General features: G+C 37.7%; 1 protein-coding gene across 4 annotated transcripts in view; it reads left to right on the top strand.

The window, feature by feature from the left end:
• Positions 1-15,322, top strand: part of LOC131466710 (girdin-like) — a 29,784-nt gene that overhangs the window by 6,179 nt on the left and 8,283 nt on the right. For all 4 annotated transcript variants that reach the window (XM_058640140.1, XM_058640142.1, XM_058640141.1 and 1 more), the window contains exons 3-15: positions 7,568-7,673; positions 8,805-8,874; positions 9,304-9,362; positions 9,475-9,558; positions 9,785-9,925; positions 10,559-10,740; positions 11,947-12,028; positions 12,791-12,949; positions 13,075-13,221; positions 13,361-13,505; positions 13,968-14,615; positions 14,712-14,917; positions 15,033-15,227. In XM_058640140.1, coding sequence (XP_058496123.1) covers positions 7,568-7,673; positions 8,805-8,874; positions 9,304-9,362; positions 9,475-9,558; positions 9,785-9,925; positions 10,559-10,740; positions 11,947-12,028; positions 12,791-12,949; positions 13,075-13,221; positions 13,361-13,505; positions 13,968-14,615; positions 14,712-14,917; positions 15,033-15,227 — 2,224 coding nt within the window. The remainder of the gene's footprint in view (positions 1-7,567; positions 7,674-8,804; positions 8,875-9,303; positions 9,363-9,474; positions 9,559-9,784; positions 9,926-10,558; positions 10,741-11,946; positions 12,029-12,790; positions 12,950-13,074; positions 13,222-13,360; positions 13,506-13,967; positions 14,616-14,711; positions 14,918-15,032; positions 15,228-15,322) is intronic.

The raw sequence follows: 15,322 nt of genomic DNA, 5'->3' as shown, positions 1-15,322 counted from the left end.
AGTATGTCATCTAAAATTACTCAAAAAAGTCATAGTATAGTATGTCGCCCAAAATTTCACAAAAAAGTCATAGTATAGTATTTCGTCCAAAATTTGACAAAAAAGTCATAGTATAGTATGTCGTCCAAAATTTGAAAAAAAACTCATAGTAAAGTATGTCATCCAAAATTTGACAAAAAGTCATAGTATAGTATGTTGTCCAAAATTTGACAAAAAAGTCATAGTATAGCATGTCATCTAAAATCACTCAAAAAAGTCATAGTATAGTATGTTGTCCAAAATCACTCAAAAAAGTCATAGTATAGTATGTTGTCCAAAGTGACTCGGAAAAGTCATAATATAATATATCATCCAAAATTTGACAAAAAGTCATAGTATAGTATGTTGTCCAAAATTTGACAAAAAAGTCATAGTATAGTATGTTGTCCAGAATTTGACAAAAAAGTCATAGTATAGTATGTCATCCAAAATTTGACAAAAAGTCATAGTATAGTATGTTGTCCAAAATTTGACAAAAAAGTCATAGTATAGTATGTCGTCCAAAATTTGACAAAAAAATTATAGTATAGTATGTCGTCCAAAATTTGATGAAATAGTCATAGTATAGTATGTCGTCCAAATTTGAAAAAAAACTCATAGTAAAGTATGTCATCCAAAATCACTCAAAAAGGTCATAGTATAGTATGTCGTCCAAAATTTGACAAAAAAGTCATAGTATAGTATGTTGTCCAAAATTTGACAAAAAAGTCATAGTATATAGTATGTCGTCCAAAATTTGACAAAAAAGTCATAGTATAGTATGTCGTCCAAAATCACTCAAGAAAGTCATAGTATAGCATGTCATCCAAAATCACTCCAAAAAGTCATAGTATAGTATGTCGTCCAAAATTTGACAAAAAAAGTCATAGTATAGCATGTCATCTAAAATCATTCAAAAAAGTCATAGTATAGTACGTTGTCCAAAATTTGACAAAAAAGTCATAGTATAGTATGTCATCCAAAATTTGACAAAAAGTCATAGTATTGTATGTCGTCCAAAATTTGACAAAAAAAGTCATAGTATAGTATGTCGTCCAAAATCATTCAAAAAAGTCATAGTATAGTATGTCGTCCAAAATGACTCAAAAAAGTCATAGTATAGTATGTTGTCCAAAATTTGACAAAAAAGTCATAGTATAGTATGTCGTCCAAGATCACTCAAAAAAGTCATAGTATAGTATGTCGTCCAAAATTTGACAAAAAAGTCATCGTATAGTAAGTCGTCCAAAATCCCTCAAAAAAGTCATAGTATAGTATGTCGTCAGAAATCACTCAGAAAAGTCATAGTATATTATGTCGTCCAAAATCACTCAAAAAAGTCATAGTGTAGTATGTCGTCCAAAATTTGACAAAAAAGTCATAGTATAGTATGTCGTCCAAAATTTGAAAAAAAACTCATAGTATAGTATGTCATCCAAAATCACTCAAAAAAGTCATGGTATAGTATGTCGTCAATGCAACAAGGATCTCATGTGTCGCATCAACACCCAGCCCCAGTGGCTAAGTGAATAAGACGTGTACCTCCTATGCCAGGGATTGTGGGTTCGACCCCCTTCTAGACCAGCTCTGTATTAGTTTGCTATGTCGTCCAAAATTTGACCAAAGAAATCATACGATGTCGTCCAAAATTTGACAAAAAAGTCATAGTATGTTGTCCAAAGTGACTCGGAAAAGTCATAATATAGTATATCGTCGAAAATCACTCAAAAAAGTCATAGTATTGTATGTCGTCCAAAATTTGACAAAAAAAGTCATAGTATAGCATGTCATCTAAAATCACTCAAAAAAGTCATAGTATAGTATATCGTCCAAAATTTGACAAAAAAGTCATAGTATAGTATGTCGTCCAAAATGACTCAAAAAAGTCATAGTATAGTATGTTGTCCAAAATTTGACAAAAAAGTCATAGTATAGTATGTTGTCCAAAATTTGACAAAAAAAGTCATAGTATAGTATGATGTCCAAAATTTGACAAAAAAAGTCATAGTATAGTATGTCCTCCAAAATCATTCAAAAAGTCATAGTATAGTATGTCGTCCAAAATGACTCAAAAAAGTCATAGGATAGTATGTCGTCCAAAATTTGACAAAAAAAGTCATAGGATATTTTGTCGTCCAAAATTTGACAAAAAAGTCATAGTATAGTATGTCGTCCAAAATTTGACAAAAAAGTCATTGTATAGTATGTCGTCCAAAATTTGACAAAAAAGTCATAGGATAGTATGTCGTCCAAAATTTGACAAAAAAAGTCATAGGATATTTTGTCGTCCAAAATTTGACATAAAAGTCATAGTATAGTATGTCGTCCAAAATTTGACAAAAAAGTCATAGTATAGTATGTCGTCCAAAATTTGACAAAAAAGTCATAGTAAAGTATGTCGTCCAAAATCACTCAAAACAGTCATAGTATAGTATGTAGTCCAAAATCATTCAAAAAAGTCATAGTATAGTATGTCATCCAAAATCACTCAAAAAAGTCATAGTATAGTATGTAGTCCAAAATTTGACAAAAAAGTCATTGTATATTTAGGTCGTCCAAAATCACTCAAAACAGTCATAGTAAAGTATGTCATCAATGCAACAAGGATCTCATGTGTATAATCAACACTAAGCCCCAGTGGCTAAGTGAATAAGACGTGTACCTCCAATGCCAGGGATTGTGGGTTCGAGCCCCTTCTAGACCAGCTCTGTATTAGTTTGCTATGTCGTCCAAAATTTGACCAAAGAAATCATACGATTTCGTCCAAAATTTGACAAAAAAGTCATAGTATAGTATGTTGTCCAAAGTGACTCGGAAAAGTCATAATATAGTATATCGTCTAAAATCACTCAAAAAAGTCATAGTATAGTATGTCGTCCAAAATTTGACAAAAAAGTCATAGTATAGTATGTCGTCCAAAATGACTCAAAAAAGTCATAGTATAGTATGTTGTCCAAAATTTGACAAAAAGTCATAGTATAGTATGTCGTCTAAAATCACTCAAAAAAGTCATAGTATAGTATGTCGTCCAAAATCACTCAAAAAAGTCATAGTATTGTATGTCGTCCAAAATTGACAAAAAAGTCATAGGATAGTATGTCGTCCAAAATTTGACAAAAAAGTCATAGTATAGTATGTCGTCCAAAATTTGACAAAAAAGTCATAGTATAGTATGTCGTCCAAAATTTGACAAAAAAGTCATAGTATAGTATGTCGTCCAAAATTTGAAAAAAAAACTCATAGTAAAGTATGTCATCCAAAATCACTCAAAACAGTCATAGTATAGTATGTCGTCCAAAATCATTCAAAAAAAGTCATAGTATAGTATGTCATCCAAAATCACTCAAAAAGTCATAGTATAGTATGTAGTCCAAAATTTGACAAAAAAGTCATTGTATATATAGGTCGTCCAAAATCACTCAAAACAGTCATAGTATTGTATGTCGTCCAAAATCACTCAAGAAAGTTATAGTATAGTCTGTCGTCCAAAATCACTCAAGAAAGTTATAGTATAGTATGTCATCCAAAATCACTCAAAAAAGTCATAGTAGAGTATGTCGTCAATGCAACAAGGATCTCATGTGTCGAATCAACACATTACATTACATGTCATTTAGCAGACGCTTTTATCCAAAGCGACTTACAATAAGTGCATTTAAACATTTGGGTACAAATAAGTGCTAGAAGTAAGTAAGAGCTTCAAGTAAATCAAACTATGAAGTGCTAGTCATAAGTGCGATACATTTTTTTTTTTTTTTTTTTTTTTTTTTTTTTTTTGTCGTCGTCGTTATCGTCTTAGTCGAGGTAGAGTCGGAAGAAATGTGTTTTTAGTCGGCGGCGGAAGATGTGGAGGCTTTCCGCTGTCCGGATGTCGATGGGGAGCTCGTTCCACCATTTGGGAGCGAGGACAGTGAACAGTCTGGAGTTCTGTAAATGCCTCTGCGATCCTGTCAGTGAGGGGGCAGCGAGCCGGTTTGCCAATGCAGAGCGAAGTGGGCGGGCTGGGGTGTAGGTTTTGATCATGTCCTGGATGTAGGCTGGACCGGATCCGTTTGTAGCATGGAACGCAAGCACTAGAGTCTTGAAGCGGATGCGAGCAGCTACAGGAAGCCAGTGAAGTGAACACCCAGCCCCAGTGGCTAAGTGAATAAGACGAGTACCTCCTATGCCAGGGATTGTGGGTTCGAGCTCCTTCTAGACCAGCTCTGTATTAGTTTGCTATGTCGTCCAAAATTTGACCAAAGAAATCATACGATGTCGTACAAAATTTGACAAAAAAGTCATAGTATGGTCATATAGTATAGTATGTTGTCCAAAGTGACTCGGAAAAGTCATAATATAGTATATCGTCCAAAATCTCTCAAAAAAGTCATAGTATAGTATGTCATTCAAAAAAGTCATAGTATAGTATGTCGTCCAAAATGACTCAAAAAAGTCATAGTATAGTATGTTGTCCAAAATTTGACAAAAAAGTCATAGTATAGTATGTCGTCCAAAATCACTCAAAAAAGTCATAGTATTGTATGTCGTCCAAAATTTGACAAAAAAAGTCATAGTATAGCATGTCATCTAAAATCACTCAAAAAAGTCATAGTATAGTATGTCGTCCAAAATCATTCAAAAAAGTCATAGTATAGTATGTCGTCCAAAATGACTCAAAAAAGTCATAGTATAGTATGTTGTCCAAAATTTGACAAAAAAGTCATAGTATAGTAAGTCGTCCAAAATCACTCAAAAAAGTCATAGTATAGTATGTCGTCAGAAATCACTCAAAAAAGTCATAGTATTGTATGTCGTCCAAAATTTGACAAAAAAGTCATAGGATAGTATGTCGTCCAAAATTTGACAAAAAAGTCATAGTATAGTATGTCGTCCAAAATTTGACAAAAAAGTCATAGTATAGTATGTCGTCCAAAATGACTCAAAAAAGTCATAGTATAGTATGTCGTCAATCCAACAACGATCTCATGTGTCGAATCAACACCCAGCCCCAGTGGCTAAGTGAATAAGACGTGTACCTCCTATGCCAGGGATTGTGGGTTCGAGCCCCTTCTAGACCAGCTCTGTATTAGTTTGCTATGTCGTCCAAAATTTGACCAAAGAAATCATACGATGTCGTCCAAAATTTGACAAAAAAGTCATAGTATAGCATGTCGTCCAAAATCACTCAAAAAAGTCATAGTATAGCATGTCATCTAAAATCACTCAAAAAAGTCATAGTATAGTATGTCGTCCAAAATCATTTAAAAAAGTCATAGTATAGTATGTCGTCCAAAATGACTCAAAAAAGTCAAAGTATAGTATGTTGTCCAAAATTTGACAAAAAAGTCATAGTATAGTATGTTGCCCAAAATTTGACAAAAAAGTCATAGTATCATATGTCGTCCAAAATCACTCAAAAAAGTCATAGTATAGTATGTTGTCCAAAATTTGACAAAAAGTCATAGTATTGTATGTCGTCCAAAATTTGACAAAAAAAGTCATAGTATAGCATGTCATCTAAAATCACTCAAAAAAGTCATAGTATAGTATGTCGTCCAAAATTTGACAAAAAAGTCATAGTATAGTATGTCGTCCATAATCACTCAAAAAAGTCATAGTATTGTATGTCGTCCAAAATTTGACAAAAAAAGTCATAGTATGGCATGTAATCTAAAATCACTCAAAAAAGTCATAGTATAGTATGTCGTCCAAAATCACTCAAAAAAGTCATAGTATAGTATGTCGTCCAAAATGACTCAAAAAAGTCATAGTATAGTATGTCGTCCAAAATCACTCAAAAAAGTCATAGTATTGTATATCGTCCAAAATTTGACAAAAAAAGTCATAGTATAGCATGTCATCTAAAATCACTCAAAAAAGTCATAGTATAGTATGTCGTCCAAAATCATTCAAAAAAGTCATAGTATAATATGTCGTCCAAAATTTGACAAAAAGTCATAGTATTGTATGTCGTCCAAAATTTGACAAAAAAAGTCATAGTATAGCATGTCATCCAAAATCACTCAAAAAAGTCATAGTATAGTATGTCGTCCAAAATTTGACAAAAAAGTCATAGTATAGTATGTCGTCCATAATCACTCAAAAAAGTCATAGTATTGTATGTCGTCCAAAATTTGACAAGAAAAGTCATAGTATAGTATGTCGTCCAAAATGACTCAAAAAAGTCATAGTATAGTATGTTGTCCAAAATTTGACAAAAAAGTCATAGTATAGTAAGTCGTCCAAAATCACTCAAAAAAGTCATAGTATAGTATGTCGTCAGAAATCACTCAAAAAAGTCATAGTATTGTATGTCATCTAAAATCACTCAAAAAAGTCATAGTATAGTATGTCGTCCAAAATTTGACAAAAAAAGTCATAGTATAGCATGTCATCTAAAATCATTCAAAAAAGTCATAGTATTGTATGTTGTCCAAAATTTGACAAAAAGTCATAGTATAGTATGTCGTCCAAAATTTGACAAAAAGTCATAGTATAGTATGTCGTCCAAAATTTGACAAAAAGTCATAGTATAGTATGTCGTCCGAAATCACTCAAAAAAGTCATAGTATTGTATGTCGTCCAAAATTTGACAAAAAAAGTCATAGTATAGTATGTTGTCCAAAATTTGACAAAAAGTCATAGTATAGTATGTCGTCTAAAATCACTCAAAAAAGTCATAGTATTGTATGTTGTCCAAAATTTGACAAAAAGTCATAGTATAGTATGTCGTCTAAAATCACTCAAAAAAGTCATAGTATAGTATGTTGTCCAAAATCACTCAAAAAGTCATAGTATAGTATGTTGTCCAAAATCATTCAAAAAAGTCATAGTATAGTGTCGTCAAAAATTTGACAAAAATGCCATAGTTTAGTATTACGTCCAAAATTTGTCAAAAATGTCATAGTTAGACAACTAATTTTTTAATTAAACAGTGCATTTGTATGTTAAAGTTACTGTTAAAAAACGGTGTGAAGTTACCATTGGCCCCTATATCACACCAGAGCCGTATTATTGTAACTCATACTTAGTTTAATGTCCATATTTCTTCTATATTCTGACTGTAGCTTAATAAAAGAAGACTGAAAAATAAAAAAGGTATGGTCATTAAAACAACAAAGCTGAAACAGAAGCCTGTACTTTACAGAACATGTACAAGTCTAGTAAATTACAGCTTTAAAATGTATTCATATTGATATGGAGTCCTTTATTTACCCATCAACGTAATTGTGTGACAGTTCAGCTCCAGACTACAGTGACAGATTACTTTAGGCTCCAGCCAACAGCCCAGGAATCCAGCTGAAGAAACAATTCACTGGGTCGGAAAGTCTAATGCCGCGCCGTTTGGCTAGAAAACAGTCCTGCTCGGTGTCTCAAAAAGGAATGACGTCACGCAGGCTAAAGTTAGGAATGAATAGAGACCTCATGCATGTTTTCATGGCGATCTCAAAGCCAGGACTTGTAGCCACATTTTCTCTCGTCCCATGTCAGTGACAACTATCTGTGATGTGTTGAAATTACAAGTAATTACAAGTAAAAATCCTTTTATGTTGTTTCCCGTGTTCAGAAATCCCTCAGCTTCTCCTCAGGCTGCAAACAACATGAGCAGGGATCCGAGTCAGAGGATCCACAACCTGATCTTTCTCGTCCAGCAAATCAAGACTTATTATCAGGTGCGTTCTGGATCTCCCTCAGCAGTATAATGTGTTGTATGTAACGCCTCTCTCCATAACCTCAGCTTTGCATCACGCTCACAGTGGATCAGGCACCGTGAAAAGTCGCTCGTGTCCCAGCAGACGATGAGCTAGTTCCTCTTAAGATGCTTGGCCTAAATATCAGCCAGTTCATCAACATCTGTGTCATCGGCACAGAAGTGATGTTAAAGCAGAGCGACACAAACACACAGAACACAAGAGTGACATGTAGTGATCACACCATAGCTGCTAAGTTTGGCAGCGATAAAGTAAATGAGACTTTTCTTTATTGTATCTGTTGCTCTCGATAGTCAATATTCCTCCTGTAACTCGTGTTGGTTACTTTAAATCTCTCTAAATCTCTCAGTGACCTGAAGGAAAAGGAAAAGGAAAAACATGAGTACATATTAATAAGACTGCACTTCATGCTTTTAAGATTGCAATCCTTATCTGAGTCTCGTGCCAAAAGTATTTCTGCAGTTGTAGCTCAGCAAAAAACCCAGATTCCTTCCAATCTAATTTACTTCAATCCACATTTGTGTAAATATGACTAGTTTTCATCTATTGTCCATGGCCTTATGTTACAATAGGAATACAACACAATTAATAGACTGCAACTACCACCCTCAAATATTTAATCTACCGACACTTGCACTTACATTTGCAGACTGATCATTCATTCTCAAAAACTGCTTCCTAATCTGCACTTGCTCTCAGTCGGTCGGTTCAGGATCGCTGTGCTGCATTAAAAAGAAAAAAAGAAAAAAGGCTAACCGATGACACTGGGGCTTTAAGCCTCCCGTACTCACATGCATTAACACAAAGAGACACTTGCAGCCGTAAACTGTGCTGCACCACACAGTTTTGGTGGATTTCACTGCCGCACCGGGGAAACTGGCTCTGTCACTCTCTCATTCAGAGCACAGGTCCATTTGTTGGCCGTGTTTCTATACATGTTTGAGGCGGCTGCTATGTGCGGCTCATACATACGCTCCTGTGCTTTCAGACAGACTGGCTCCAAGCCTAAGATATGCTTTATTTAGGCCAAAATGTGCTTATTGTCCTTTTTTCTTAACCCTTGTCATTCTCTCTGCTTCTCTTTTCCTGCAGGATGATCTGAGACAGTTAATCATGACTCCTTTGCCAAACGTGTTGCTGCTTAACAGAACTCCTTACTGTGGTATGCTCTTTTAAAAAACGCCTTTTTTATTTCCACTTTATTGGAACTGCTAATTTACTATATGATTGGAAGTTGCTGATGCTGTAGATTTTTTTGCTGGTTTCATATGATTTACCTATTGTTTCATTGGCCACACATGTGTCAATGTGTACACAGCAATGACAAAAGCAAACTATTAATATTCAAGTATTTGTTTCTAAAACAGTGTTACACAGCAAAGCATAGCTTTAGTATTTCCACACAAACAGACTGCCTCAGCTCGTTGTGTGCTTGATCTATCAGCCTGATCTATAGTGGCTGTGACCTAAATTCAGCCGGCAGAGCTTTGGCCTGTTTAAACCCATGATAGCAGCGTGAAGGTCTGCAATCTGATTTTATTTCAGATAATGACCCTTATTTTTATTTTTTTTTAAATGTTACTCCTCACAGCACAAAGTCTGGAGGAAATGAAGAAGCTGTTGCTGTTACTTTTGGGATGTGCAGTCCAGGTAAAACACTGACTGTCTCATTTGTTTGCTCATGAACATTGTTCACCTCTTAAGATGAAGCCAGAGCAGCAGCTGATTTCCTATTTCCACATATGTACGCGTTTATTTCCAGTGCGAGAAGAAAGAGGAGTACATCGAGACGATCCAGACGCTCGACTTTGACACCAAAGCTGCGATCGCTGCACATATTCAGGAGGTACAACAGCATTTCTAACAGAAACTCAGCCTCTGAATGTGTTAAGATCAGCCTCTGTAAGGTGCACAAAACATTTGATTCCCTGTTTCTCTTTTCTCTTTTTTAATTACTTGGACTTAGAGTCTGTTTTTTTTTACCTGCAACTATAGACTATACTATATTAAATAAACCTTGAGACCTTGAGGCTGCAGCAAGTTTATTCATTATGAATTCTTGTGTTTACCAGTTGACCCACAGTCAGGAGAACATACTGGATCTGCAGTGGTTGGAGTCCAGTGAGATGAACCCAGATGAGGTGGAGATTGAAGCCAGAAACATGGCCACACACCTCCAACACCTGTTGGACCAGAGGGACACCCACTTGGAGGTAGCTATATTTTATGTTTTGTTTTTTTGTGTTTTTTTTCAAGAAAGGGGTTGTACATAAATGTAAAAAAAAAAAACATGTAAAATTGAAGTGTGGAACATTTAAATGTAAACAGGTGTCGGTTAGATTTGACTCTCCGTGTAATCTCAACGTAGCAGTGTGTACATCTCATGTCACCTGTCAACATCCCTGCACTGCACACAGAAAGTGATTTGTTTTATGTCAAGACCCCAGACTCTGGAACAGTCTCCCCCTCTAAATTAGAACCTTATTAGACTTAAATCCTCCTTTAAAACCCACTTCTTCTCTCTGGGGTTTCATAAATGACCTCATGCAAATGTTCTGTTCTATTGTTTTTACTGATTACAGTAATTTGATTGTCTTTATTCTCATCTATTTATGTATTTACGTATTTTTGTTTGTAACCTGTGCCTCTATCTGTACAGCACTTTGGTCGACTGCTGTCGTTTGAAAGGTGCTTTAGAAATAAAGTTTGAGTTGAGTTGAGAAAACAGCAACCTTATTCTAGTAAAGGACATCAGCTGCAAACACAACAATGAAGTTCTACTGAGTGTGTACACTGACTGTGTCATTTCTAACCTGCTGTATTCCTCTTTCATTTATTCCCTGAAGACTATAGCTGAGCTAATGCAGGAAAAGGAGGGCATGGTCAGTTTGCTCAGTAGCCCCATCAGCCCACAGTCAGGCAGCTTCTCTCCCAGCATTCAGCAGCAGCAGCAGGCCGGGTCTCAGCAACATCTGGCTGTGGAGCTTGCTGGCTCCAAGGCCAAGATCAGGCGACTCAGACAAGAACTGTGAGTATCCAACAATAATTCAGCAGCTGCACATTGGGCTGCATCTCAGATACAGAATATTAAACTGTGATTGTTATGTGGTCAGGACTGTCAATTATTTGGTGAAATGTTTCCTGGTATAAGTTTCCTCCTCTGGGAGTTTATTGCTGAAGAGGTGGCCTGTGCTCTGGGGAGCTGCCAGCAGAGAGTGAATGAGTGGCAGAGAGAGAGAGAGAGAGAGAGAGAGAGAGAGAGAGGGATACTACAGCATAAGAGACGCCCGGGGAGTTTGGCCCACATTTTTGCCGGCTTGGCAGGTTGCATGGTTGTGCACTAACACTGACCCACATTACTCTGCATTCTCTGCAAAAGCAGACACGCACACACACACAGCCCACTGTAATCCATGGTCTGATCAAGATCTTAGTTCCATCTTTGCCCTCCATCCCCATGTTCTCAGCTGTATAGCCCTCTCTTGATGTGATGCTCACAGTCACACAACATCATTTAAAGCAGGGCTGGTCAAAGTCAGTATAATTCAGCGGCCACATACAGAGCAATTTGAGCTCAAGTGGGCCGGACCATTAAAACCAATAGCATAACCTTGAGGAAAATAAGTGCAATTTCAACAATAGTTTGCCTAAGTTAACCATCTACACATGTGCATTACAACTTCTTACAGATAATAGTGGACCCACAAAGGCACAAATCATTTAGTCAGAAATAAAAAATAGCTATACTATTTTTTTAGTTCCTGATATCTGTGACTAAATAGTACAAAAAGTAAATAAATAAACTGTGACTAAATAATACTAAGATGTAGTAATAGAGTATTTCGCATTATCATTGTAAATAATAATTTACAAATTATTTGGGGAGGTTCTGGCCCGCGGGCCATATGTTTGACACCCCTGATTTAAAGCATCAAGTTCGACCTGACTTTTCCCCTTTGAAAGATCTATGCAGTGGCTCTGTAATCATGTGCATGATTATCATTAGCATTGAGTTTTTAATGAAATGTAGGTATGTGCAATTCAGGGCTTAACCATATATAATCATTTGCCATGTATGTTTTGTTGTATAGATAAAATTGGATACAAGGATGTGCTTTCTCCTACATCCAGACATGTTCATATATATATAAAACTATTGCCACAAAGTTGTAAATAGTGCACTGTAACTTACATGTTTGCTTGTCTCTCTCCATGTCACGGCTGACCACACCAGAGAGGAGAAGAGTGAACAGATGCTGGACTGCAGACATGAGCTAGAGAACATGGAGACGGAGCTGAAGAGGATCCAGCAGGAGGTTTGAAGTTATTGCATCTTATTCTGACAGTGAACCACAGTAACCTCCTGACCTCCCGTGCAGATTACACACAGATTAATGCACAGCATACTTTGCAGCAGAGCAGCGCTTAATGATGGCAAATGTAAGCCTCTGAACTCAGAGATACATGTAAATCTCATGGATTTATCTAAACAGGAGATGTAAAATTTTTATTTATATGCTTTGGGGCTTAGGTTTGTTGTACTATTTAGCATGGTACATGAGTCAGTTATTAACAGGAAGTTAAAACAGAACAGGTTTGTCCACTTGTAGAAGAAACTAGCACACAACTGCTTGTTTCTACCTCCAGTAGATTATTTTGAAGATGTTTGTGGTCACCTGATCAATGTACTTACTGTATGTTCTCTTTAGAAAATGAATGCACTGCCAATTAAGCGTTAACTTTGTCTGTTAACTGTTTTAGTAGCAGTATAGTAGTGTTCAGTGGCTTTATCATTTTTCTTAAGAATATTTCCTTGCTGTACCTGAAACAACTTAGGTCTTAAAACCAAAACAGTGATTTTTAAAGACACATAAACATCCATGGTTGTAATTCTCTGCCGTGTAGTTACCGTCAGCAACACCCTGTTCACATAGATGATCCTATGTAATTATAGAAATATGAAATAAGTATAACAATGACATGAGAAAAAAACATAGGGATTCCACACTAAAGACTATAGTCAAGATAACATTTGCAGCTCTAAAAATCTATCTGTCTTCTGAATGAATCTTCACCAGAACTGCCAACTGCTTGGGGACGCACGCGCAGCACGAAGCTACCGCGATGAGCTGGACACCCTGAGAGAGCGAGCCATCAAAGCAGACAAACTGGAGAGCGAAGTGGGCCGTTACAGAGAGCAACTGCACAAGCTGGAGTTCTACAAGGCCAAAGTGGAGGCAAATGCTGTGTTTTATGTGGAGCATTTTTGAAATGTTCTGTTTGTATTTCTCACTTGCTCAGAACCTTGGAAATAGGTAAATACTGAGAAAGGCTTGTGTGTGTGTGTGTGTGTGTTTTTCAGGAGCTAAAGGAGGATAACAGGGTGCTGCAAGAGACCAAAGAAGTGCTGGAGGATCAGTTGGCCGGCTGGAGGGCACGTTCAGATAAACTCCACCAGCTGGAGAAACACAGTCTGATGCTTAAAGCCCAGGTCCATGACATGGAACAGGTCAGAGCAGACATGAGCATCCAAGGAGATGTTCCCTTTTTGCTACTGTCATGTAGCCTTGTGTGTTTGTAGGATCACAAAGGACAAGCGAAAACATTATGCCCACAATGTTCCGATCACTTTGTGTTTTTCCCTTCAGGAGAGAGAGGCAGATCGGAGGCGCATGGAGGAGCTGCAGGAGGAAAACCTGACTTTGTGTTTGGATCAGAGGAGAAGCATGGAGGAGTCACAGCAACTGGGGTGGGAGTTAGAGCAGCTCTCCAAGACCACCGAGAACTCCCAGGGTAAGAAGAACTGGTGTTAGGGCGAAATAATGACACATCATGTTAATGAAGGAGATAGATAATGAGCTGGTATGTAGATATAGTTGCTTTAAGGGAATGTATTCTTTTAAGTATTATTCTTATGTTTTCCCTGTGCAAAAATATGTGCCACAATATTTGCACTCTTTTAGGAAATGTACCTTCAAGGAATCTTCCTGCAAAAACAAACTACATCTTTAAATGTTTAGTCCTTTCTTTAGTTCTCTCTTGTCTTGGACAAAAGGTTAAAGGTTCAGTGTGCAAAATGCAGCAACATTAACTGGTGAAGGTGCGTTTACCCTCACCGCAATAGTCGATTGTGGACTATTGTAAAAACATGGTGGTCCAAATGGTCTCTGTAGAAATGACCAGCTCCTAATATAACTATAAAAGGTTCATTCTGATGTAAAGAAAAACTAAATGTCACATTGTGTTTGTGTACAGGGCAACAGACCCTGAGTATGGAAGTGAGCGAGAGAACCCGCAGTCAGGTGTTGAGGCTGGAGAAGGAGAACCAAGGTCTCCTGAGGACCATTGAGGAACTCAGAGCAGCTTCTAGCAGCAAGAGCCTGCAGCCCAAACACAGTCACCACTGTGAGTGTGACCGTGTCAGCTGGACCTCATCAGTCAATGAGCCCTCAGGGCTACACACCAGCTCAAATACAGAAAATGGCACTGATATATTCCCACACAGAACCACACAGCAGCAGAGTCTGAATGGGACCTCAAACTCCCATCAGCCACCAGACACGGTGGGAGTCCAAAGTGAGATTGTCGTCACAGATAATCCTCACCTTCATATTGAAGAGAGGGGACCACAAGAGGACAGAGGCAAAGAAGGCCATTTCAAAGAACTGATGTCTGACCTGGAAGTCTTAGAAAACATCCACAACAGGCTCCATTGTTTTGTGGGATCATGTGATCATTCCCCTGGCTCGAAGAGTAGCAGTCCCTGCCACGACAGCATCTTCACAGGACAGCCAGCGACTTTGAGGTCCTCCTATGCCAGCAAGCACATCCAGAGGTTGGAAGCTAAATGCAAGACTTTGGAAACAGTTAATCAGCAGCTTCAGACTTCTATGGACAATACTGGTACACAACTGTGAATCAAAGAAAAATTGAAGTTTCACAATTGGATTAAACAATTGCTAAATAATGTATTTCTGTCGCAACCCTCCATCTCTTTAGAGCGTAAAATCCAAAGTCTGGAGGCAGAGGTGCAGGAGCTAGAGGCAGAGAACCAGAGTCTTCAGGCCTCTTTTGAGGAACTTCGAATTTCTGCAAGACGCCTCGAGCAAGTGGAAACAGAGAAGCAGAGGCTGGAGCAGGAGACGATGGGTCTGGAGAAAGACAAGAGGCAGCTGGAGAAGGAGAACCGACGACTTCGCCAGCAGGTTGTTAACAGTAAACAGTAAAGTTGAGAGTAGAATTGTCAGTTGCTAGTCTAAGGAAGGATTATGTGTGCACTTGCATTGCCTGTGAATGAATGGACTGCTTCCTCTTTGTCAGGCTGAAATCCAGGAAGCCAACTTAGACAGCAGTAATGTCTGCATGGCCAGCCTGGAGCGGGAGATGCGTTTGCTTGTGAAGGAGGTGGAGGGGTTAAGGGAGACTGCTGATAGGGTCAAAGGCCTGGAAAGAGACAACAGGGAACTGACCAAGCAAACTGCTATCGACCAGAGGACCCTGGCCACGCTCAGGGAGGTGAGGGCAGGACGTGCATGCTGTCGAGCTAACGCTGACTGACGAAATAAATCTGCCTCGACCTGTTCTGACATTTCACTGATGTTCCCTTATAG

Source organism: Solea solea, chromosome 10, assembly GCF_958295425.1.
Source record: "Solea solea chromosome 10, fSolSol10.1, whole genome shotgun sequence".
NCBI classification, from domain to species: Eukaryota; Metazoa; Chordata; class Actinopteri; order Pleuronectiformes; family Soleidae; genus Solea; species Solea solea.
This window is presented reverse-complemented; position numbering and strand designations above follow the sequence as displayed.